Raw genomic sequence first — 26,530 nt, 5'->3', positions numbered from 1 at the left:
ATTCACCTATATAGAGCCGCCGAGTAGGGGGGGGGAGGGGGGGCGGGGCACGCCTTTGACCCTAGCACCATTTCTCCGGCACTGACCTTCGCAAAGACCGTTGGTGTGTCCTTTGTTTAGACCTTCATTGCATGCTGGTACATCATTTTGGGCTCGATACACTACCTTCTAAATTCGTTTCTTTTTTTGTGTCGCGGGGGTGTGGTTCTAACAGGCGTAAGGGAAAAAATCTGGGTAACTGACGTTAATTAATATTTATTTAGTTTTAGTATACTGTCTCTTGTTTTGTTTTGAGATATTATCCATTATAAAAGCCTATTTAGGCCATTCTCTGCATAATCATTACATTCCTGGGGTCATGAAATAATGGGATTTAGACCAATTGTCGCTTCAGTGACTGACGTCACTGGATGAATTCTCGATGAAAAGGATAAAAACCTTCAGAGTTTATCTCTGGCGTTAATGCAATGATTGTACCGAGAATAGAAGCGAAAATGGTTATCAATGTACGTTCAGATGGCAGTGAATTAAGTCAAGACAGTGTCTTGTTAGTTTTAGGCAAAATATCTATCTATCTATCTATCTATCTATCTATCTATCTATATATATATATATATATATATATATATATATGTATATATATATATATATATATATATATATATATATATATATATATATATATGAGCATGTGTGTGTGTGTGTATGTTCAAGTCGCTTACCATTATATATATATATATATATATATATATATATATATATATATATATATATATATATATATATATATATATATGTATGTATGTAAGTATATCTGTGTATGTGTGAGCGCATGTTTTATCGAAATTAACAATGCAAAACGATTTGAGTAAATAATCGATATAAGCTATGATTGCACTACGTAATTATTGATTCCCACTTCGAATACCCATAATTCACTACTAAGAAAGAAACTAAAGAAATTAAAGAAAAATGATAAATTCCCTTTCATGAAATTTTGTAGGTGAACCACAAAAATCTAAACGAAAGCCAAGAAATAAAATCTATTTGGGCATTAGACATGAAAGTCATAATTTACTATCATACGTTGTGTCATCGTCCTGAGGAGATTAAACAGGAACAGTGATTATGAGCAAGTTTATGAATTATATTTAGTCTGACATAATTTAAGTTTGCTAGCATTTACTGGATAATTGTACAGGACATGCTTTAGCAGACATAAAAAAATTCATAACTCTATTAAACAAAAACTGCAGTTTAAATATGTTCATAAGGATAAATATTACATCATAAATGAAGAGATCATGATGGCATTTAATATGGCTTTCTTCATGAAGACCGTAATGTATTATCTAGAATTAGGCAATTAAAGCCTGCGTAAATGGGTCCGTAGTTGATTTTATGGAACCACGGTGGGCACAGTTTTTATCAGTCTGAGAAACTCTCAGATATCGGAATTTCCGGTAGAGGCGTGGCGAAAAATGCCTAGAGATCACATCCAAATCATTTCAGTGCAAAGCGTATCAATGACATATCTTTTCTATACGTTCTTTATTCCATTGAAAATCAGTTATGTGTCTTCTGAATGAAGAGAATATGAAATTCAGAGAAAACGAGCTGATTATTCATCAGTACGTGAAAGTAAAGCAAGCCTCTGTTGGTGTAATATCAAAGATGAATTCAATGGACGCTAACACCATGCAACTAAGCCTGGGTTCCAGGGCGATTGGTGCATCACTTTGCTTGAAATCTTACTCCATTGGGCTCATGGCCTCATTGTAAACTTTTCCCTTCGATTACTGAGATTTGATAAAGGTTTTCATGGTACTATCTTCTCATACAAGGTTGAAGATTTATCCTCCTATCAGTCCTCCTCTTGTATTTGAAAAGTATTCATAACAGGCTAAGGTATAAGAGGCTAAAAGGTTTTCATCCTCTGCTATAAATGTTAAAAAATATTTCTACTTACGTATATATGTACATATGCAAACACACACACACACACACACACACACACACACACACATATATATATATATATATATATATATATATATATATATATATATATATATATATATATATATATATATATATGAGTGTGTGTATTTATTTCTTTGGACGGTGTTATTGTAAATTCAGCTGTTATTTTGTGTACTCGCTACTTAACCTGCAAAGCGTATTTATGTTCATAAAAAATATCCTCTTGCAGAATATAACCAAGTGATTTTATATCAATCCGAATAAGGTAACAAAGGAAGTAAAAGACTATTCAATATAAATATGTATTATACTCCATCATCTATAGCATTTCTCAAGTACCTATCCCAATTTCCCCTTTCGCTGCGGGGACTTCCAAATGGTTTACTTTCTCTCACACACGTTCGTTACAGTATGTGTAGGTATGTGTACAGTTGTTTAGGCGATCTTTAGATTGTCTGACTTTGGACAACTTTTTCTACTATAGTCCGGCTGCTTGCTACTATAACCAGTAGTAAAAATTTAAAGAAAAATTAACAGAATCGAAAGTGGAAATGATTATTAGAATGATATGCGTAGACGGTCCTGTTCAAAACATCCATGTTCATAATTATGAACACTACAAGATAAACTAAGATATTAATAATCCATAAATTTAGTGTCAACTCTAAGTTAAATGACTGATCTATGAATTTCAGGCTGTGAAGCCACGCATTGGAGCACATACAGCGTTCAGCGCATAACGCTAAATTATTACTCATTACTTCATGACAAGTAATAATGCTTGGAATCTCGCTGGCCCTCGCTTTCTTCAGAACACTACATAAAGATTCTGTGTTCCAGTGACCCAAAGCTGGCTATGAATAGTCCTCTTATGACATGTTTAGCAGATCCAACCATCAACATCAAAATCCATCACAAGAATACGATAATAAACTTTGTAAGTTTTCAGGAACTTATTCAATCCATACTTTATGATGCGCATTTTCATTCAGTGACCTCTATATGATAGTGTTTCTGTCTAGGTATCCTCATTATCAAATCACAAGGCAAAAGGAAACAATGCATTTTATGATAGATTCTATTTCGTTTATAAATAGAATAAATACATGAGCAATTTGTGATCACAGCTTCGAAAAGTTGTCTTTTGGGTCAAAGGAGATTACTGGGGGGCTCCGTAAGACCTGGATGGTGCCTCGAAAGAGTCATCACGGCCACGGCGGGCGTCTTCCTCAGCAGCGAAGGCGATCTGGTCGAGCACGAACTGGGGAATTGGGTGGGGGAATTCGGGGGCTACTGGCAGCAGGTCGGACTGGGGCTGGAAGCCGTTCTCGTCAGCGACGTATTTCACAACGACTTCGGTACCGTCAGGAGCGGTGTAGCTGTAATGGAACATGTCGGCGTGTTATTTAAGATCATTATGTAATGGGAAATTGAATTATCGTCTTCTCCAATATATCCCTCAATTATTCTTTAATTTTGATTTGTAAGGGTATAAATAAACTCACGAGTATTGTCCAGCACTGACGATGGCGTCCTCATCTCCGTCGGGAGAGCCAGCCTCGGAGAACCTGATGCCATTTTCGGATTCGAAGTCGAAGTTGTATTTGCCGTCGTCTTCGTGGACTCTGTCGTCCCTCAAGATGGCTACCTCTTCAGAGGAATCGGCGCTGGAGCGGGCAGCAGGGGCATCGTAGCTGTACTGAGGGGCAGCAAGGGCCACGGCGGCAAGGGCAGCGATGATCACCTAATAATGAAATTTCGTTAGAGTTTATGAACACAAGAGAACTCTAGATCAATGTGAATTTGGCTCTCCTAGCAAAAATGTTTGGAGGTACAGAACCTAATATTTATGTTCTTTTCTGCATATTCGACAAATCATCATTTATTTCTTTGTATTGTTACAGAATGTTTGTGTTGAAGAACCATTTTTTAATCTAATTCTTAAAATTTATCATTATTTGAGCCCTATAAAATTCTGCTATACTAAAGCACTGACTCTTAAACCATCTAGATCACTTCTGCTAAAGAATACTTTTTCTTTTAGTTATTATTCTAATACTTATTGTTTCTCATAAAAAAACTGTATTGTACTTTTTTCCAGACATTTTCTCATCCTATGAAACAATACAAAAAGAAATATGTACGGAGACTATAAGTAACTAATAATCAGATTTCCCGAAGAGTTATCACAGAATATCCAGCCACAATCCACAGTACTTACAAACTTCATGTTGTCGGATAGTTGTCGAGTAGTAGACTGATGCCCAAGTTCCACGATTCACTTATATAGGGCAGCCGAGTAGGGGGCGGGGCTCGGCGCCTTTGACCCTCGCACCATTTCTCCGGCACTGACCTTCGCAATGACCGTTGGCGTAGTAGCCTTCATTAGGTCTTTGAATACCGGTACAACATTTTGGGTTCGAAAACTTACTTTGTACCTTTCTAAATTCATTTCTTGTTTGCGTGGCTCTAACCGACGTAAGGGAAAAAATCTGGGTAATTTACATTAATTAAAATTTAATCAGTTTTGGAATACTGTCTCTTGTTTTGTTTTGAAATATTGTATCCTATTTATATTATTCCTCTACTTGATCATTACATTTCATAGGGTCATGAAATAATGGAAATGAATCCAATTGTCTCTTCAGTGACTGACGCCACTGGATGAATTCTGGTAAAAAGGATGAAAACTTTCAGTGCTTGTCTCTGGCTTTAATTCAGTTATTACAACGAAAATGGTAACAAAGATGGTTACCAATGCACATTCAGGTAGCAGAGACTAAAAAGCCAATAAAGTTTCTTGTTGCATTTCGATAAAATAATCACAAACTTTAACAAATATGTGTATAAATATATATATATATATATATATATATATATATATATATATATATATATATATATATATATATATATATAAATAGATATATATATATATATATATATATATATATATATATATATATATATATATGTGTGTGTGTGTGTGTGTCCTCATGTGTATGTGTTCTGTATTGGAAGTAGCAACGTAAAGCATTCTCTTAGTGTAAGTAACTGATCGACATAAGAAATCTTTACATTTTGAAGTGGGAATCGTTGTAATTAACGATTCCCACTTCGAATACCCTGCATTTCTAAGACAGGAATGAAAGCAGTGGAAGAAGAAGTTAGAACTTCCCTAGACTGTCATTTCACAAGTGAACCATTTTAACGAAGTAAACCAAGAAATGAAATCCATTTGGCATCTGGCATAAAAATCATAAAGTTACCATTATATATCATCTCATCGTCCTGACGAGGTTAAAACAGAGAGCTGGATAAGAAAAAAAAATTTTTTTTTTAATTCAGCCTGACATTTAATTGTGCTAGAATTTACTGAATAACTGTTCATGACATACTCTGTCAAAGTTCCTAAGTATGACTTTATAGATAAACATTACATTACAAATAAAATCCTTATAGCATAAATATGGCTGCCTTCATGAAGACCAGAAGATTTGAGATACAAGGATGCAATTAACTTCAACGAAAGTGCATCTGTGGTTGATTTTACTGAACCACTTGAAGCTCAGTTTTTATCTGTTTGGAAACACTTCAATAATGGAACGTATTCATTGTAAATCTAAACTGCCATATCAGTTTAATGCTCTATGAATTTTACACCTATTGCTTTTAACTGGATCAGACTATGATTTCGCTGCCACTGAAAATTAGTTTTTTGTCTTTTGAGTGAAGAAAATATGAAACTCAGAGAAAAAGAACAGATTTACCAATAGAAAAATAAAGCACACCTCTGTTGGAACTATAATTGGGTTCCAGGACGATTAGTGCACCACTTTGCTCAATAAGCCTCATTTGAACTCTTACTCCATTGGCCTGCTGGACTCATTATGACCCATCACCTTTTGGATTAGAACGCTGAGATTTGTATTTTCAATGGTGCTATTTTGTTACGCAAGGTTGAGCCTTTAACCTACGATCAGTCCTCCTCTTGTGTCTACACGAATGGGTCTCGGCTTTTTAAAAAGTATTCACAACTGACAAAGCTATTAGAGGCTGAAAGGTACCCGTCTTTAATTATATATCTTAAGTGTACGGCCCGATCAAAAGGGAAGAAAATTATTCTTGTTGAATATAGAAGGTAAATTGCTATCCACCGTAGTCACTTCACGCGATTATCAGAGGTTGTTGATGACAATCATCTACAGGATAAATGTATATATATATATATATATATATATATATATATATATATATATATATATATATATATGTGTGTGTGTGTGTGTGTGTGTGTATGTATATATATATATATATATATATATATATATATATATATATATATATATATATATATATATATATATATATATATATATATATGTATATATGTATATGTATATACATATATGTATGAATTTTATCATATCACCGTGACATTTTATACGCACAAATATTAAGCTACAAATGTCTACTTTGGGAATATCACCGAAGGGGTATTATAATTGATAAATGATTCAGCACCAGGGAAACACAAATGCTCGACAGAACATATCAATGATTTTCAGTCGACATGCACTTGGCTATCCAGAGAGGTCATTTTTTAATTATAATTTCCCTATAGTGATATTCCTGAAGTATAGTGAGTTGGATAGTTAACGACATTTGTAACTTAATATATACATGCATACACACACATTATATATATATATATATATATATATATATATATATATATATATATATATATATATATATATATATATATATATATATAATTTATGTATATATACACTCTTCATGTAATCTGGAAGACATGATAATGTTCATAAATCATCCACTTCAGAATACAGATAAGTGATTTGGTATTATTTTGAGTAAGGTAAAGAGGGAATAAAGAATATCCATTATAAATATCATAAATATAAATATTATTCCATCACCTATAGCACTTCTCAAATACATCCATCACTGTTTCCTGTATGGAATAGCATCGCATTTCCCTTTTTGCTCTGGGAACTTCCAAATGATTACTTTCTCCCACACGTTCGTGTATGTGTAGGCATGTGTACAGTTTTTTGGGCGATATTTGGATTGTCCGGCTTTGGCCAGTATTTTGTTCTATGGTCCGGTTGTCAGTTGCTGAAATCAGCATGAAGGATTCGTAGACAAAGATAAACAAACAATATTGAAAGTAAAAATATTAATTAGAATTAAATGGGAGTACCCGATTCATGATGGAGCTCACTAAAAAATATTAAGCGGCAATAAATTTAGTTGTCAACTTCAAGTTAACTGACTGATTTATGAAATTCAGGCTATCAGTCCAATCACTGGCGCACTTTCAGCAATCAGCGCTTACTTCTAAGTCAATATTCATTACTTGATGACAATTAATCATTCACTGAACATCTCTAGCCTCGTTAAAAGACTATATAAAGCTTCTATGCTGAAGTAACCCAACATGGGATATGCATAGTGCGGAGATGACCTGTTTAGGTCTAATCTTCAAAGTCAAATCTATTATGCCCCTCGTTGTCGAACTTCTTAGTTCCAGAAGTCCTTTTTTCCTTACACCGTTTGGCTGTGGAACAGTCTCCCTGAGGATGTTGAGCAACTGGAACTTCAAAAATTCTTGTATTTTATTAATTTGTTTATATTTTTATCTATTTATTTTTTCTTTTGTAATAACTGGTCTCTTCTTTCTGTATTTCTTATTACCCTCTGTTACTTCTTTCAAATAAACATCATATTCGTTGGAGGCTTGAGTTTCGAGTCAGTGGCCCCCTGTGGGCTTGTTACTTATGAATAGGGTTCGTCCCCTGAATAATAATAATAATAATAATAATAATAATAATAATAATAATAATAATAATAATAATAATAATAATAATAATAATGCAAGGATTAACCTTCGCATGCAAACTTTGTGAGTTTTCGGGAACATTTTTTATGCATGTTCTCGTACAATTTCCTTTATACGATAGTTTTTCAGTCTGGGTATTCTTGACATTAAATTACAAGGCAAGGAAAACAGTGAATTTTTTGATAAATTCTATTTCATTTATAAATAGAATAAATACATGAGCAATTTGTGATCACAGTTTCGAGATTTTGTAGGTCAAAGGAGATTACTGGGGGGCGCCGTATGACCTGGAAGGAGCCTCGCGAGAGTCACCACGGGCACGGCGGGCGTCTTCCTCAGCAGCGAAGGCGATCTGGTCGAGGACGAACTGGGGAATTGGGTGGGGGAATTCGGGGGCTACTGGCAGCAGGTCGGACTGGGGCTGGAAGCCGTTCTCGTTAGCGACGTATTTCACAACGACTTCGGTACCGTCAGGAGCAGTGTAGCTGTAATGGAACAAGTTGGCTTGTTATTTAAGATCATTATGTAATGAGAAATTGAATTATCGTCATCTCCAGCATATCCCTCAATTATTCTTTAATTTTGATTAGTAAGAGTCCAAATAAACTCACGAGTATTGTCCAGCACTGACGATGGCGTCCTCATCTCCGTCGGGAGATCCAGCCTCGGAGAACCTGATGCCATTTTCGGATTCGAAGTCGAAGTTGTATTTGCCGTCGTCTTCGTGGACTCTGTCGTCCCTCAAGATGGCTACCTCCTCAGAGGAATCGGCGCTGGAGCGGGCAGCAGGGGCATCGTAGCTGTACTGAGGGGCAGCAAGGGCCACGGCGGCAAGGGCAGCAATGATCACCTGAAAAAATTAATGAATTTTACTTTTAGAATTTAGGTATTTTTCACTCTGATTTAAAGTTTTTAGAATTTAATAACTTAAACATCAGCACTTCATAGTACTTCTGACAATTATGATTTTAAATCACACATTATTCACCCGATATTTCACTAGCCATTTTATATATTATACCAGGGCTCTGGTGAATTAGTCTTCCTTGCTTGGCAATTTTGTTATTTTTAAATACTATTTTGTTCGACTTAAAGAATTCTCTATAAACTAATAAAACGTTATATATATATATATATATATATATATATATATATATATATATATATATATATATATATATATATATATATATATTTATTATATATATATATATATATATATATATATATATATATATTTTCTTATATAGAACTAATATATCGACCAAAATATTATCTAAAATGAGCACAATCAAAAAGACTTCAACAAGAAAGAATTAAGTTTTTTACGGTAATATTCAAATTATTCGCGCTGAACGTCAGAGCACTAATAAGTACATATCCATAAAACTACGACGCAATTTCGTCCTCCTTCTATCATCACCTTGACATTTTCATAGCAAACAGAAAGTTATTCAAAGTCTAGGCACAAAGTATTCATTGCTAAGAACGGGATATATTTCCGCTTTCCAGTACTTACGAACTTCATGTTGTCGGAGAATGTCGAGCAGCGAACTGATGCCCGAAATCGAGGGACCTCCCCTTTATATAGGGCAGCTGAGGATAGAGGTTGGGGGCGCGGGGGTTGGGGTGGGGGCGGGCGGGGTGTGGTCGGAGTGCCTCTCACCGAAGGTTCATTTCTCCTGCCGTGATTCCACTGTGGCCTTCGCAACGACCTCCGCCGTAAGCCTTCATCTTGATCTTCACACACGAAACATCCTGTCAGGTAGACGATGAAGGAGGTCTTCCTCTGGCCCTTCCTGTACCAAGAGTCTTTTTGTTTTTTTTTTTTAAGACTTCAGTTACGAATCTCGTTATTGCAGCAAGAATACCAGTTATTTTCATACGGTTTATCGTTTCCAGAAGGTCGCGTTACGCTACCTGCAAAAAGTCTGGGTATTATATGTTTCCCTCGTTGGGTCACTGCATTCGTGATCTTTAGAGGTAAAGTAAAACATTTTACATGATGAGAAATGAACATTTCTTCGTTATCGTCATCAAGTTATTAAACGAACATCTTTGCCAGGGGAATACACCTATTACTCAAGTTTTTGGGTTAACACCTACCGCATGGATCAACTTGACGTTGTCAACCTTATAAAAAAAAGCAGCCAATAAAGTTAAGGTTTTGTGACCAGTCTTCCCCTGACTTTTATTTGCCTAAACATTTGCCTTTTAAGAAGTCACCCCAATTTCCACGTATTCTGACATGCTTTCCTTTCATTATCTTCTTCTTCTTCTTCTTTTAACACGCTTTTTTCCCATTTTTTGTATGGGGTAAGCACGATGCCTTCTTTGAAAGACTTTGATTTGGCTTTGGGGTAGACCGTAGTCTCGATCGGCTGCCCTGCCTGACATCGCTTAGACCCCGGTAGCGTATGTACATACATGTATTGTACCAGTCACCAGCTCCCTTTCTATAATCACGCTCAACTAGTTATCTTCTATACCTTACATCCCCCACAATTTCCTCTTGCACAACCAATTCTGACCTATTCTTTCAAGGTCATGTATATCACATACAGCTTTTCTTTATACAATCAAACTCCTCATACAAGCTCTTCAAAGCAGACCTCTTCCCCTGACAAGTCTTCTTTCTCCGCCTTACTTTTCAACCGAAGTCATACCAGCATTACGCATCTATGATTTTATGGCCTCCCTCTATCACCTTCACCAATACTTAAAGGAGTATTTGTTCCTTTCACCAGTTCTTTTGGCAGCTTTCACTCATCCAAACATACCTTCTTCATCCAGGTCAGTCACTCTTTCACCACTGTGCTGCAGCATCTCTTACAACCTCAGCAACTCCGGGGGTTTTGTCATTAAATGATCAATTAAGATGCTGATAAATTTTGTCAGCATCTTAATTGATCTCTTTGCATCCTCTTCAGCCGCTTCCACTGGCATTTTAAGATTTATTGATAATTTTCACTCTTTTATTTTTCATTCATCTCAGCCTCACTTCTGTCCTCTGTGTTCAACTGATCTTCAGTATACTCACTCCATCGATCCGGGACTATTCTCTTCAAACGACATTTCTCTATTTGTGTCTTTTATTCTGAGATTATTTTCCTCACTAACCTTTATCTCTGCATTTAAATTCTTATCTGACAACTTATTCTATGTTTTTATTAGCTATTTTCTTGTTCTCTCTCACTTCCTTGTTGACTGCCCTAACCATCCTCCTGTATTCATGAACACGATCTCTTCTGCCATGCAATTGCTCTTCAAAGCTTTCTCCTTCATTAAACCTTTCCTTTTAACATTCAGCCACATGCTGTTTTTTTTTTTTTTTTTTACTCTTCCCATCCTGAAACCACAAACACTCCCTGCTGGCACTATGACATCTTCGTAGTATTTTGCATACACCTCAGATGTGTGTGTGTGTATGTAGGTGTAAGTGTGTAGGTGTTCTTAAATATATGTATATATATATACATATATATATATATATATATATATATATATATATATATATATATATGTGTGTGTGTGTGTGTGTGTGTGTGTGTGTGTGTGTGTACATATATGTGTGTACATATATGTGTGTGTATATATATATATATATATATATATATATATATATATATATATATATATATATATATATATATATATATATATATATATATATATATATATATATATATATATATATATATATATATATATATATATATATATATGTATATATATATATATATATATATATATATATATATATATATATATATATATATATACTGTATAAGCAGGACTGTCATTCTTAGTCTTATTCATAATAAAACACGCTAGCCATATCCGTAAGTCGACTTAACATTTGCACACATAATTCTTTGCAACGGCTTCCAGACGAAATCTCTTTCCCAAGGCTGCAGGAACCAAATCACTGAATATCATTACAATGGCACAACACATTTTAGTATAAAAAGAAAGTACATGAATATAAGTCTTTGCCTTCTATTTCCTAATATATATGTGGCATTGTATTATCAATTTTCTTCCTGCGATTTCTGAAATGTGATTTAATCTGGGAACGTTGGCCGTGTCACGTGAAATGAGATCTATATATATATATATATATATATATATATATATATATATATATATATATAGTTATATACATATATATCTGAAATCCTTTCTTTCTTTCCTTTGTCATATAATAATAATGTCTTCATTGGCCATTTTCATCGAGGATACTCACAAGTACTTACAATTCATATGTTTTTATTTCCATTATAATTTTATTATTATTATTCAGAAGATGAACCCTGTTCATATGGAACAAGCCCACAGCGGCCATTGGCTTGAAATTCAAGCTTCCAAAGAATATTATGGTGTTCCTTTTCTTCCAGTTTCGCCACTTGACCCTTGTACTCCATCTCATTTATTTTCTGGGTCTCTTCATATAGCTGTACAATCAGTATAGCTCCCTCTTGTCACTTTCTTTAGCCCTGAATAGCTAAAGTTGCCCCAGTGCTGTGCTCTTTAGCCTAAACTCCAGGAGTCCAGCCAATTATAATACAGGGATACTTGGCTACTTCTCTGTATTTATGTATGTTGCAAAACTAAACACGGCGAAACAGTGATTCATCTACGCTGTTTCGCCGTGTTTAGTACTAGCCCCTCGGGGATCAAGTGTCCCTATGTGCATTTGATCCCTGAGGGGCTAGTACTAAACACGGCGAAACTCATTTGATCCCGGAGGGGTTAGTGATAAACACTACGAAACAGTGATTCATCTACACTGTTTCACCATGTTTAGTACTAGCCCCTCGGGGATCAAATGTCCCTAAGTGAATTGGCGATTAAACGAATTCCCTGAAAATTTCAGGGATTTCGTGAAATCCCTGTCTTACTTTAACATATACACTTAATTATGCAGTGTAACTATACAAACATTTAAAACCTAGTAAAATTAAAACTTGTATTAGCTTTTAAAAACGAAAGGTGGTTGACAACAATGAATCTAAAAAGAAAGAACATAGATAAAAAATGAATTAGCGTATGAGCATGCGCGTGCGACAATTGTTGCTAGTAAACACACTTTAAAAAACTCTCGCTGACGTTGCTAAATAATATATATATAATCAAATGATGGCAGTAATGCTGCATATCGAATGACGTTAAAATGGATCGTTCACATGGCAGCAGCTTGACTGGAGGTCCTCTTGAAGACTTGTACTCTCGGTACAAGTATGTTCCATCCGTGCGTTAATGACTGTAATTTTATTCCATCATCTCACTGGAGATTCATTTGTTTTATATTTAGTTTTAAAGCATATCTGTTTCCACAGTCATTTCCAGAATTCCACAGTCATTTCCAGAAGGTGATTTCCATAATGATAATTTGATAGAACTTAAAATGGATAATTTCTTATCGCTTTTGAAAGCAGAGGGCGGGAACAGAATGCACTGCTCCTGGAAACGTGATTTTCCATCTGTTCTAGACTCATTTTTGGTTCCAACACCTACGTAAATTACTGCACTTAATTCGCGGTACAGCGATTTGGTTACGCCTATTTATTTGACATTGTGACAGAGAACTGTAGTGTTTGCAGTGCTGGTGATTATACAAAGGCCAAAAGATTTCAGTAACAAACGTAGCTGGAGAAAATATTTACAATATATGCTAACGTCATTTCCGGCGAAGTAAATTTTACCATCACTATGCTTCAGGTAATCTTTCATAATATAATAGAATTACTTGAGCTACTAAGAAAAAGGTAAAGAAATTATATACGGATTATATTGTATAAAAATTCTATTTGGTATATAAATAGAATAAATACATGAGTTCGTGATCAGAGAATAAATGAAATATGTCGACGGTCAAAGGGGATTACTGAGGGGCGCCGTATGACCTGGAAGGAGCCTCGCGAGAGTCACCACGGGCACGGCGGGCGTCTTCCTCAGCGGCGAAGGCGATCTGGTCGAGGACAAACTGGGGAATTGGGTGGGGGAATTCGGGGGCTACTGGCAGCAGGTCGGACTGGGGCTGGAAGCCGTTCTCGTCAGCGACGTATTTCACAACGACTTCGGTACCGTCAGGAGCAGTGTAGCTGCAAGGATATCAAATTATAATTGTATTATAGTTGGTAACAAATACTCTTAACATTATCAACTCCATATTTAACTTTTTAATTCAAGAACGCTTGAAAGAGACCGTGGAGAAACTCACGAGTATTGTCCAGCGCTGACGATGGCGTCCTCATCTCCGTCGGGAGATCCAGCCTCGGCGAACCTGATGCCATTTTCGGATTCGAAGTCGAAGTTGTATTTGCCGTCGTCTTCGTGGACTCTGTCGTCCCTCAAGATGGCTACCTCCTCAGAGGAATCGGCGCTGGAGCGGGCAGCAGGGGCATCGTAGCTGTACTGAGGGGCAGCAAGGGCCACGGCGGCAAGGGTAGCGATGATCACCTGAAAAAATGACGAATACGATTTTATACACTGCTGATTAGGCTACACTGTAATGACATAGAAATAGGAGATGTCACAAAATCTTCCAGATGGTTACAAATTTCACTATGCCAAATACGCATTGAAACCAGCCCGTAAAAACAAACTGGTTTGTTTCTCTCTTATTTTTAAGGTGTTGCGTGTGCTTCTCGTATTTGCTGCACTCAGATACTACTGGCTTTAGCATTTCCAAAAGAGTTAACATGTATATGAATAATATTATGAAAAGACGCGACCAAAAAAAATCAAGATTTTTCTGTCTTTAGAATGCTGGGTAACTGCTACGGTGATGCTCCATCAAATCCCCCATAGAAAGCCTAACATCTCTCTAGACTAAAGCCCAGGTACTTACGAACTTCATGTTGTCGGAGGGCGTCGAGTATCGAACTGATACCTGAGATCGGTGGTCCTTAACTTTTATAGGGCGAGCCTAGAGTGGTGGGTGGGTACGTATGACCTTTTGAGTCCATTCTGGTCACACTGTGCCTCATTTGCTACCGTTTCCTCCTCTTCCTCCACCTCCTCCTCCTCCTACTCTTCCTCCTTCTTCGACCTTCAGAGTGACCTCGACCGCAGCCTTCATCTTGATCTTCTTAGTTCTTCTACGGACTGAAAGGAACAAGAGGTGCCAGGTGCACTTTCATTTGGCGGTTCCTTTCAGCGTGATGATCACGTATCATTTAGGCCATAGGCTACATTGGTCATTGAACGGTGGGAGGAAGAAGGCGAAGATTATATATATATATATATATATATATATATATATATATATATATATATATATATATGTGTGTGTGTGTGTGTGTGTGTGTGTGTGTGTGTGTGTGTGTGTGTGTGTGTGTGTATACAAACATTAAGCTACAAATATTTCTTAATTTCGAATTCACCAGGCTTTGGAAATAACTCCCAACAAAGGTACCCCTTCGGTGTAAGATATTCCCACTTTATAGTGATTTCGATACTAAACGATATTTGTGGCGCAATATTTGTGAATATATACTTCTCAGAATGAGTGAGTGGGAGACATGATTTTAGTGATAAGGGAGGGAAGAAGGGAAAAATAATGTATAAGACAATAGACAGGAGAAGACATATTCACCTTAGGAGAACGTAAAAAAAACATACTTTACCGCAATTACTGGTCAAATTAGGCTCCTCAGGTATGTAGCAAAGTTTAGTAAAGTTTGTGTTACTCCTTGTCCCTGTGATGTTTAACCATCAGATTTTATACGGTTCTAGGCCTAGCATGATACAGGAGACTTCAAGAGGTGTCACTGTTCTTTTCTAAGCGTTGATTTTAAATACGAGTCGTTAGTCTATACTTCCTCAGACTGTTTCTGGAGCTAATGTGTCAACGTTGTCTGATGTCCGTTGACGATAACTCAAAAACGAACTAAAGTCCAAGACACTCTAATTCACAGGCCAAAAGGCAAAGAGTGCAGGAATGGTGTTATAAATTCAACCCGAAATACCGTCTCGACCCTGAAATTCTTTTCCCTTTTTTTTCTGCAGCGAAAGAATGTCACCAGTTAAGGTGAGAAGCGACCATTTCGGTGGTTTTATTCCACCTGCTCATTGCTGGAATAAGACTTGCGACCTTTACTTCCGTTTCAAGTTTGTCATGACCTAAAGGCGTAGTTTTATTTCTGCTTTTTTTCTTTTTTAAATATATGATTGTTCTTAAAGGTTACCAACCATAGACGCAGGTAAACTCTCATGTTCGTATATCTTGAGCACTCACACGTCTATATGTATACATACTGTAAACACACACAGATCTGGTTCTATCCTGTTTCGGCCTACGTGAGAAAGCGACAAACTAAATTCCACATTTGTTCTCTCGACTATAAGAACTACACTGAGGCCTGCTGACAGTCACACCGAACTCCCAAGGCCTGTTGTAAGTTTCAAGAGCGTTTGCATTTTTTGTTCATAAAATTATCACCGAAAACTAAAGGAGAAGAAGAACGAAGGGAATATGGTGTGGCTTGCCAACAAAGGAGGCAAAAGCGTCAGCCTCTTGCAGAGATAACAGGAGAGGGAAGAAAATTCCAAAGCTAGACAGCAGAAAGGCACGAGTTGTCGAGCCGTGAAATCCGTAAATGACTGACTACGAGGGCGAAGTGTAATGCTGATTTTTATCAGAAATGAGACATAAGAAAAATTAATTCCATCTCCTAAAATTTTCGTGACTTCTCACATCAGGGTAGAAATCAAATCAGTCTTGTTGATTTAGTGAGTAGCTTATTGATACAGAAAAGATTTCATGGTTATTGTATTATCTTTTTGCTAAAGGTTCATACCCCGACATAACTTGCAATGAATGTCACTATAGTCTTCTCAGTACTATTGATGGTTTTATTAGCTTGAATTTGGTGATGAACTAGGAACTTCTCGGGCCAGCCCTATGAGAGCTGAAGGTCAGCTATAAATATTAGATAGTTGGAAGTTTTATACTCACAGTATACGTGAGAATCGGTAAGATAAAACCCAAGAGGAAAATATCTAAAGTACATTTGTATTCAACTGACATAAACTGTTGTATGTACTGCCAAATGGGGATTAGTCAGAGGTAAAAGTTAAAGAATCCAGGTAAACTATTAACTAACGGGGGTTAACTGCATAAACCATTTTCAGTCTAAAAAGAAACTCTCTCTCTCTCTCTCTCTCTCTCTCTCTCTCTCTCTCTCTCTCTCTCTCTCTCTCTCTCTCTCTCTCTCTCGTGTTTTCGTTTGGTCAAAACCAATAACCACAGCTTCCAGTTCACCTCAAGATGATCTACAGCATGCTAATTTGTGATAATGAGGAGTCGGACCTCACTTTGAAACTCCTTTAAAACAAGCCTCCTTTTTTTTGTTTTGAATATGTTTACTTTCTCGAGGTCCTTTGAAAGGGAGGTAGAAAAAATGGCTTATTTATCCATAAAAACTATTCCTTTATTTGCCAAAATAACCAATAATGCCTTCGAGAAGAAATTTTTTTTTTTTTCCATATTGAAACTATATATCGTTTTTCTTGTTTGAGGCTTGTTGCCTTAGGCCTAGGTGAAAGAGGCATACTTGTTATCGCCTGAGGAGAGGTCTATCAACAAGAGTTGTCTACAATTTTCTGTAACACTAATTATATGTCGCTGCTGTGGTGACTTCATTCACCTGTTTGTCTGCCCCTCCCTATATATATATATATATATATATATATATATATATATATATATATATATATATATATATATATATGTGTGTGTGTGTGTGTGTGTGTGTGTGTGTGTGTTTGCACGTTATTACCCAAATTAGGGAGCATACAATAACGCGACGCGATTAGGGGTGATACCGGCTGCTAATAATTCATAAATCACCTGATAATCGCTCGCTTAACGCCAGGTAGAAGTTATCTTTACCAGGCCGGGAATTATCAAGTCAGGTAAAGTGTTCTTCCTGATAGTAACCATTTTTAAATCTGGTTCCTGAGTTAGCCTTTGGGTCTCATTATGACCCATTGCCGTGGAAGAGAAAGAGATACAAGAAGTCCCTTTGTCTTTTCATGGTCACTTCTGGGTTTTAGCGCTTACAGGACTTCAAGGACTTTTCATTCATTCGTTTTGTGTCCTTTATTCTCTCTGAGTGGTAGCGTCTTCGATTTCATTTGGATGGCTTGTAGTATCGTTTGGCAAGTAGAAAAATTTAGGGAATGTCAATAATAATTAGTGAATTGAAGACAAAATGAAATGTATGGTATAACTCCATTCACTTTCAAGTTTATTCCTGAAGTCTATTCACTTGTTTTGGCGTGGGTAAAGATGTTATCACCAGCTCTCTTGTTCCATCAACACTTAGGGCAAAGGCTTGCGCTGGCATAAGGACAGCTTAATCTAAACCAGCCTTTCTGAACATCGCGTAGACTGAAAACTTTAAGTGACATATCAGCACTGATCATGATTTTCGCAACAATAGGTTATTGATTAAATTAGGCACGCCCCAAGATTTTGCCAGTCATGACGAATGAATGTTGATTAGAAAATGTGAGTAAATAAAGTTTCTAGAGAAAAGAGTAACGATACCGATAAAATAGCCTTCGTCACAGTTAAATAATGAATTATCAATTAACTGGAATATGAATAGTGTTTTATATGAAAATAGTGACATGAAGGTTTCGTTGATTTCAGGGCTTTTCTTTCATTCTATAAATTGTAATAAAGTTCACAAAGGTCGTAAATATGTTGTATCAAACTTCTCATAAATATTTGCTAGAAAACACAAAGATGTATGTGTACCAGTGTTATCGAATAAAATTAAATGTTCTCTCCCTTCACTGATCGAATGACCAGTATTTTCCATTATTCCTTTTCTTCACATTCAAATATGACAGATTAATTTCATACTGCAACACTGATATCACAACAAGTGTATTTAGGAAATGAGAAAAAAAAAACAATTATTCTGAAAAGATATTCTATTTACGTCATAAATAGCATAAATACGATAACTCGTAATCACAGACTGTCCTTTCAAGGATCGAAGTAAATTACTGAGGGGCGCCGTAGGACCTCGATGGAGCCTCGCGCGAATCGTCTCGGCCACGACGGGCGTCCTCCTGAGCAGCGAAGGCGATCTGGTCCAGCACGAACTGGGGAATTGGGTGGGGGAATTCGGGGGCCACTGGCAGCAAATCGGATTGGGGCTGGAAGCCGTTCTCGTTAGCGACGTATTTCACAACGACGTCGGTACCGTCAGGAGCAGTGTAGCTGTAAGACGAAAGCATTTGGTTACATATCACTTCGAACAATACAGTCGTTGTTTACACATTCAGGTCGGTCCCTGGAGCTGAATTTTAGAGGAAGGTTGAGCATATGGGTAACGCCCTTGCCTTGGAAAATAATAAGTGTTTGTTAAACTTGCAATGATAAGTGTTTGTTAAACTTGCAACAACTCTAGCTGCCTGCTGGAAGCTGAACTGACCCTTTAATGACCCAGGGAGTAAATAATAACATACAGGAGGCCGTATCTTTGGAGGTGACGGTATCACTGAACCTTCTTTCTTGCTTCTGGCTACCAATGCAATTTTATTGTGCCCTCCAGTGGCCGGTGGGCAACACGAGTTTCAGCAAGTCATGATAAGCTTCAGTGAATAAACTCCTCTAGGTAGCCTATACGCTTTAAATTCATTTAAAGATTTCTTAAATTGAAGAAATGTTGCTAGGTCATTATTCCAGAAAACTCGCGTGAGTAAAAACTATTAAGGATCGACATATTGTTAATTTTCATTCCCAGAATGGCATTTTTATTTATCATTAACTCCCACATCTTCAAAACTCAGGTTTTACTGTGTTAAAGATACTGATCGAATAATTTCATGAGGAGTAATTATTTTTAGAATTGGCAATTTTCGTTTGTTCTCTGAAGAGCAAATCTCACCAATTATTATTATTATTATTATTATTATTATTATTATTATTATTATTATTATTATTATTATTATTATTATTATTATTATTATATCCAGTTCGTTATTTCCCCAACGAAAAAATAGTCAGCTTCATCAAAGAAAGTCATTATACTTAAAACTAGCCGTTGAAACAATTTTCTCACCTACTTTTTAAATCATTTTATAATACAGCACCTGACACGAAAATTAAAATCAAGCAAGATTACAAGAAGCCCAGTAGCCAAAACGTGTAAAAATCATTAGCTAAATGCTTACGAGTATTGTCCGGCACTGACGATGGTGTCCTCATCTCCGTCGGGAGATCCAGCCTCGGCGAACCTGATGCCATTTTCGGCCTCGAACTCGAAGTTGTATTTGCCGTCGTCTTCGTGGACTCTGTCGTCCCTCAAGATGGCTACCTCCTCAGAGGAATCAGCCCTGGATCGGGCAGGGGCATCGTAGCTGTACTGAGGGACAGCAAGAGCCACGGAGGCAAGGGCGGCGAGGATCACCTAAAAATATTTGAGAAAAATCCCTCAAAGAGATATAGCTTTGAAGAGTCCGTTTTTTTGTTAGTTTTCCTCCCCCCGGACCTTGAAATTTGTTTGCCCTTTCACAGCTTTGCTTGGTCATGACTGTTTGTTCCATTTTTTTTTTTTCTGCCCAATAAATAAAAACGATTTCGTTGGGAGAGCAAGACTGAGATAATGGTTTAGAATTTTACAAGACCGAGGGAGAAAAGCGTTTAGGTTTTGTGAAAAACAAAAGGTTAATCTTTACTCTGGTAATCACTGATGTCCTTATTTTTCTATTGTGCTGAAGTTAATGTGTCAATAAAATGTTTAATGAAAAAATGAATCGGAAGAAAAAAGCATCTAGTACTAAAAAAATTATTACATCTTGGTCGTTTTTCCGATCGCTTCCCATACTTTAGAATTATTCGACTGACTTTTTCTATTTCAATAGTCATTTTCATAGGCTAATTAGCTCGTGTACAATCACAAATATTTATTTAGTATCGAAAGTTTAGAAGCCCTAAGTAAAAAGGAAAGAACAATGCCTGTTTCGAATTGCCGTAAGCTGTGCAGTGCATCTATGTAAAAATTCTCTTGCTTTTATTTTGGAGCACAAAAATCATCTTATTATCGCAAGGAAATAAAATTGTTGTTTGTCCTTTGAAAAGCTGCGGCACATATTCTTTGGTGGCCTCGTTACCATTTACCAAATGATCCCGATGATTCAGTTGCGAGTAACAGTCAAATCTGACTCGCCAGTGAGAAAATATTTATGGAAAAATTTAAACTCTTACCTTGCGGTTCGATTTGAATACCCTCACTCACATGTTTATAAAAATTCTTAAAATGAAATGTTAAAATAGTTGAATACAGAGTCAACACTGCTTGCTCTGGATACGAAAATATCAGCAATCACTAAAAGCCAAATATAATGCAAAACAACTTCAGAATAAACCCTAAACTTACGATCTTCATTTTGCTTGACGATGTCGGTGGCACTGATGAATGGGCTCCAGAGAACAGGGCATTTATAGGGCCAGAAGCCGGACGGGAGGGGCGTGTCCACAAAAATCTAGAGCGGATCCCGAGGCATTCTCCTAACCCTAGTACCCCCGCTGCCCTAACAGCAGCTATCGTCTCCTGATGTGACCTTCAGGCTGACCTAAACCTTGACCTTCAGGCTGACCTAAACCTTGAATTTCAGGCTGACCTAAACCTTGACCTTCAGTCTGACCTAAACCTTGACCTTCAGGCTGACATAAACCTTGACCTTCAGGCTGACCTAAACCTTGACTTTCAGGCTGGCCTAAACTTTGACCTTCAGTCTGACCTAAACATTGACCTTCAGGCTGGCCTTAACTTTGACCTTCAGTCTGACCTAAACCTTGACCTTCAGGCTGACCTAAACTTTGACCTTCAGGCTTACCTAAACTTTGACCTTCAGTCTGACCTAAACTTTGACCTTCAGGCTGACCTAAACCTTGACCTTCAGGCTGACCTAAACCTTGACCTCCAGGCTGACCTATACCTTGACCTCCAGGCTGACCTAAACTTTGACCTCCAGGCTGACCTAAACTTTGACTTTCATAGGGACCATCGTTAGCTCTCAGGTTAAATGAGTGATAAGCGAATTAGTAAACGAATGATTTAAAACATCGAAGAAAGAAGAGAATGAAAGGAATAAAGTAAGCCAATATTTTTATTACAAAATGCCTAGTTAACCTCTCTTATTGATTCATTTAATTTTAGTTTTCTCAAAAAGAAAACTATTGTGCCGGCTTTGTCTGTCCGTCCGCCCTCAGATCTTAAAAACTACTGAGGCTAGAGGGCTGCATATTGGTATGTTGATCATCCACCCTCCAATCATCAAACAGACCGAATTGCAGCCCTCTGGCCTCAGTATTTTTTAATTTTGTTTAAGGTTAAAGTTAGCCATAATCGTGCATCAGTCAACGGTATACATACTCACACACACACACACACACACATATATATATATATATATATATATATATATATATATATATATATATATATATATATATATTTATATATATTTATATATATATATTAATATATATATGTGTATATATATATATTATATATATATATATATATATATATATATATATATATATATATATATATATATATATATAGATGTATGTATGTATATACTGTATATATAGTATATATATTCATATATATATGTGTGTGTGTATGTATGTATGTAAATGTACATAATATACATGTTTGTAAATATATATATATATATATATATATATATATATATATATATATATATGTGTGTGTGTGTGTGTGTACACGCATGTATGTGTGTGTATTTGCAATAACACGATGTGTACCCTGTTTATATTTGTGCGCAACTACAACAGTCAACGAGTAATAAACTCTAGGTTTATACTTGTCTTTGTCCGGGCTAGAACCAGCCAACCCTACAAACATGCGTAATAAAAGCAGTTTCGTCTGCACTTCGGAAATATTCGTGACGTCACTGCCTTCTCTGATATTACCGTCATTTTTTACGGCGTTAGTGTAAGTATTTTGGACTCGTGAAACTTATGTGCCTCATTGCTACTCAAATCACACACTCTAGCTTAATGTTTCTTTCTCGGGGACATTTGTGCCTAAGGAAATATAGCACCAGGCGTATACTCGTACATTAGGAGTCGATAACAATTTCGAGTCATCTTTCGTCAGAACAACCAAGGTCATTGACGGAGTCTCAGAGGAAAATCTACATAATTCCTTAGGTGAGAAATAGTAACAAACTGTAACCTCGTATGCAAACGAGCTGAATAATCTTTCCCAATGGAACGGAGATGAGGAACGACCCATCGGTCTAACAAATAAATACTGGGGAGGAGTTGTTCTTCCTCCCCTCGAGCGGAAATTAACAGTATGCCCCAGCTGTTAGTTCGGGTGCGTGTGGGGATGTGTTAATCTCCATGAGTGACGCTAGTTTGTTACAAATTGCATCATCCCTCTCTCTCTCTCTCTCTCTCTCTCTCTCTCTCTCTCTCTCTCTCTCTCTCTCTCTCTCTCTCTCTCCAAGAGATGGGTTAGTCTTTTCGGGCAGGATAGGGCGAAGTGTGAGGTTTACACCCATTTCGGTGACATACTTAGAAATTGGTCTTTTCATAAACGCAGAGCGATCTTATACCTTCCTGAACTCATAAGAATTCTAAGTAATAAAGGTTCACCTTCCTATACTTCACATACATAAATGCCTAACAGAAACAGACTCCGTTAGATGGTATAGGAATGTCCAAGAAAGAATTTATTTAGTGCTTCCAAATAAATGAAAGTCGCCACTTGAATAGCTTTGAAATACTTTTGAATTAGAAAATTTAGAAAATTACGTCCAGATATTGCTTCATACATACATACATACAGTGTGGCTTATCGTAGATAAATTGTCTTATCTGTATGTATTCTACGAAGCTTTATAAAAAAATATTTCCACAATAATTTGTTGCACAAATAAGTGGTAAAAGCATTGAGACTATTCTCTTATGAATACTTACAGTTGAGTGTTTGATTACTGCTGCTACTACTATTACTACTACTGTTAATAATAATAATAAAAATAATAATAATAATAATAATAATAATAATAATAATAATAATAATAATAATAATAATTCATTATTATTAGGTTTTTTATCGATGTTGTCACGGTCGCTAGGACGAATTGTTCCGTTAGAACGTATAGGAAGACCCCGCATAAATATTATGAAATCCACAGTTATGTATATGGACATATATTTAAAGATAAAACTGTACAGAAAGCTTTCGGGAAACTGTTCGATTCCCCTTTTCAATCGAACAGTTTCTCGAAAGCTTTCTGTACAGTTTTACCTTTAAATATAATGTACATAATTATACTTAACCGTGGATTTGTTTCTCCATTTCAAACCCATGCTACTGTGAGTATTTGTTAATAATAATAATAATAATAATAATAATAATAATAATAATAATAATAATAATAATAATAATAATAATAATAATAATAATAATTCATTATTATTAGGTTTTTTGCCGATGTTGTCGGCCTCATATAATATTATGAAATGAGACTTGCCTCTCAACAACTCGAAAATTTCGAGAAAGTGCAAATGACTACGTCCAGATTTTGCATCGTATTCAGTGCCTATTGCATTTCATACCAATAGCTACTGTATTCATAGCTACTAGATATCTGGTAAAGTCATCACTTCACTTAATCACTGACTGAATTAAAATTCACAGAAACTGTCTAAAGGACTCTCCTTCATACGTCTCGTATGTGAATTCTGGAACATGAAAATTTAGATGTTTATGGCACTCCTTCAAAGTCTTGCTGTCTTCAGCTGCCGAGAACCGCTGACGAAAAGCCACCTTTCACTCACTCTCTGCTTTGGTTTCTCGGATTTCTATGTGACCCGAAACCGCTTACACCAGTCTACTACAGTCTGTTTGCAAGTTTGTGAGCAAAGATTTTTGGAATAAGATTGCTACTCCATACCCGTGCCCCAGGGGTATCCACGGGAGCACATTTGCTGTCACATTATGCATCCCATCTCTCAGAATTGACTAATATTCAGAAGCTTCTAGCGAGTTTATGATAGAAGTTCAACCAAGGCCCATGTGTTAGCACATCAGAACCTACGAACAAAGAAACTTCGCTTTGATAAATCAGAGTAACTTATTAAAACTTTCTCTTTAATGTACTCTCAGATCAGATCGTGTTTAGGAACGCACGATCATAGCCAAAGGGAGAAATAAATGACATGCGGAGTAAAGTATAAAAATTCTATTTGGTTTATAAATAGAATAAATACATGAGTCGTGATCACAGGTTCTATGAGATATGACGATGGTCAGGAGAGATTACTGGGGGGCTCCGTAGGACCTGGATGGTGCCTCGAAAGAGTCATCGCGGCCACGGCGGGCGTCTTCCTCAGCGGCGAAGGCGATCTGGTCGAGGACGAACTGGGGAATTGGGTGGGGGAATTCGGGGGCTACTGGCAGCAGGTCGGACTGGGGCTGGAAGCCGTTCTCGTCAGCGACGAATTTAACCTCAACCTCGGTACCGTCAGGAGCAGTGTATCTGTAGAGGCGAAGGCAAATACGATTAGTTTCAAGTTACAAGTCACCATTCACTTTAACGAAGAGTTATCATTAATTAACAAAACGTTGCATTCACTGAAGGAGGAGGTTACTTACGAGTACTGTCCAGCCTTGACAACGGCACCATCGTCGCCGTCAGGAGAACCAGCCTGGGACACCTTGATGCCATTTTCAGCCTCGAAGTCGAAGTTGTATCGGCCGTCGTCATCGTGGACGCGCTCGTCCCTCAAGATGGCTACTTCCTCAGAAGAATCGGCCCTGGCTCGTGGGGCAGGGGCATCGTAGCTGTACTGGGGGGCAGCAAGGGCTACAGCGGCAAGGGTGGCGAGGATCACCTGAAAAGATTTAGCTTATTATTTCCTGATTTCTAGATACATATTTTGGCTCCGTCTTTCCAGTTTCAGTGGATGTCTTCCAGATTATCAAAGTATTAGTCTTATTCGTTAAATATGGTCTAAATTATCTTTACCTTGTCTGATATTCATGTATTCAGTAAGGATATATATATATATATATATATATATATATATATATATATATATATATATATATATATATATATATATATATTACCAAATGAAACTAGACCAATAAAGCAAACGGGGAAATAACTTTACGTCCATTTTGATAAATTTCACGAAATTGACTGAATAAGTTCGTTTATCTAGTGAAGTCGAACAAAGAAAAGAGAATGGTTCACAATGAAGTGCACACTCTGATGCAGAAACACGCCAGTTGCAACACTTACGAACTTCATGTTGTCGGTAGTCGTTTCGAACTGATGCCCAGCAGAGGATTTGAGGGACTTTTATACTGGAGCTGCTTCCAGTCACCCTTGCCCAAACTCCGCCCGCCCTGCTGCAAGAAATTTCAGGAGATGCCCTTGGTGTATCTGACCTTGCCATTCTCTTGCAGGTCCTAAAGATGGAGAGGGCGAGAGGTAAAGAGGCTCTTCCTTCGCCCCAGACAGCGTACACCACACCCACTTGGCGAGACGTGGAAGTAGAATAAAAGAAAAAAAGATTAACGAAATATGCTTTGATTTCCCGACTCCAGTTCCTTTCGTTTTTCTTATTCGTCCTTTTCCATCGCTGATTCTTTATCTTTT

General features: G+C 36.8%; 5 protein-coding genes across 7 annotated transcripts; all 5 read right to left on the bottom strand.

Moving 5' to 3' along the window:
• Positions 1 to 3,053: 3,053 nt before the first annotated feature.
• LOC136829283 (cuticle protein AMP1A-like) lies at positions 3,054 to 14,773 on the bottom strand. 3 transcript variants are annotated; one of them, XM_067087623.1, is made up of 3 exons: positions 14,703 to 14,772; positions 3,489 to 3,727; positions 3,054 to 3,362 (listed from the first exon to the last, which is right to left on the bottom strand). In XM_067087623.1, the coding sequence occupies exons 1-3, from the start codon at positions 14,709 to 14,711 to the stop codon at positions 3,143 to 3,145; spliced, it is 468 nt and encodes a 155-aa protein (XP_066943724.1). In that variant the 5' UTR covers positions 14,712 to 14,772; the 3' UTR covers positions 3,054 to 3,142. The 3 variants fall into 3 exon arrangements, with proteins under 3 accessions (XP_066943724.1, XP_066943725.1, XP_066943726.1); XM_067087624.1 differs by lacking the exon at positions 14,703 to 14,772 and adding an exon at positions 4,205 to 4,246; XM_067087625.1 differs by lacking the exons at positions 3,054 to 3,362; positions 3,489 to 3,727 and adding exons at positions 13,638 to 13,953; positions 14,073 to 14,311 and having other exon boundaries at positions 14,703 to 14,773.
• Positions 8,046 to 9,510, bottom strand: LOC136829282 (cuticle protein AMP1A-like). Its single transcript, XM_067087621.1, has 3 exons — positions 9,369 to 9,510; positions 8,461 to 8,699; positions 8,046 to 8,334 (listed from the first exon to the last, which is right to left on the bottom strand). Exons 1-3 carry the CDS (start codon positions 9,375 to 9,377, stop codon positions 8,115 to 8,117), a joined length of 468 nt encoding a protein of 155 aa, XP_066943722.1. The 5' UTR covers positions 9,378 to 9,510; the 3' UTR covers positions 8,046 to 8,114.
• Positions 14,774 to 18,781: 4,008 nt separating the features above from the next.
• LOC136829112 (cuticle protein AMP1A-like) lies at positions 18,782 to 21,307 on the bottom strand. The gene is made up of 3 exons (XM_067087462.1): positions 21,253 to 21,307; positions 20,048 to 20,283; positions 18,782 to 19,091 (listed from the first exon to the last, which is right to left on the bottom strand). The coding sequence occupies exons 1-3, from the start codon at positions 21,259 to 21,261 to the stop codon at positions 18,872 to 18,874; spliced, it is 465 nt and encodes a 154-aa protein (XP_066943563.1). The 5' UTR covers positions 21,262 to 21,307; the 3' UTR covers positions 18,782 to 18,871.
• Positions 21,308 to 21,416: 109 nt separating this feature from the next.
• LOC136829219 (germ cell nuclear acidic protein-like) lies at positions 21,417 to 24,867 on the bottom strand. Its single transcript, XM_067087522.1, has 3 exons — positions 24,818 to 24,867; positions 21,713 to 21,867; positions 21,417 to 21,616 (listed from the first exon to the last, which is right to left on the bottom strand). Exons 1-3 carry the CDS (start codon positions 24,865 to 24,867, stop codon positions 21,417 to 21,419), a joined length of 405 nt encoding a protein of 134 aa, XP_066943623.1.
• A 223-nt stretch (positions 24,868 to 25,090) lies between these two features.
• LOC136829111 (cuticle protein AMP1A-like) lies at positions 25,091 to 26,299 on the bottom strand. Its single transcript, XM_067087461.1, has 3 exons — positions 26,171 to 26,299; positions 25,519 to 25,757; positions 25,091 to 25,402 (listed from the first exon to the last, which is right to left on the bottom strand). Exons 1-3 carry the CDS (start codon positions 26,177 to 26,179, stop codon positions 25,183 to 25,185), a joined length of 468 nt encoding a protein of 155 aa, XP_066943562.1. The 5' UTR covers positions 26,180 to 26,299; the 3' UTR covers positions 25,091 to 25,182.
• Positions 26,300 to 26,530: the final 231 nt, after the last annotated feature.

Source organism: Macrobrachium rosenbergii, chromosome 44 (assembly GCF_040412425.1).
Source record: "Macrobrachium rosenbergii isolate ZJJX-2024 chromosome 44, ASM4041242v1, whole genome shotgun sequence".
Classification (NCBI taxonomy): domain Eukaryota; kingdom Metazoa; phylum Arthropoda; class Malacostraca; order Decapoda; family Palaemonidae; genus Macrobrachium; species Macrobrachium rosenbergii.
This window is presented reverse-complemented; position numbering and strand designations above follow the sequence as displayed.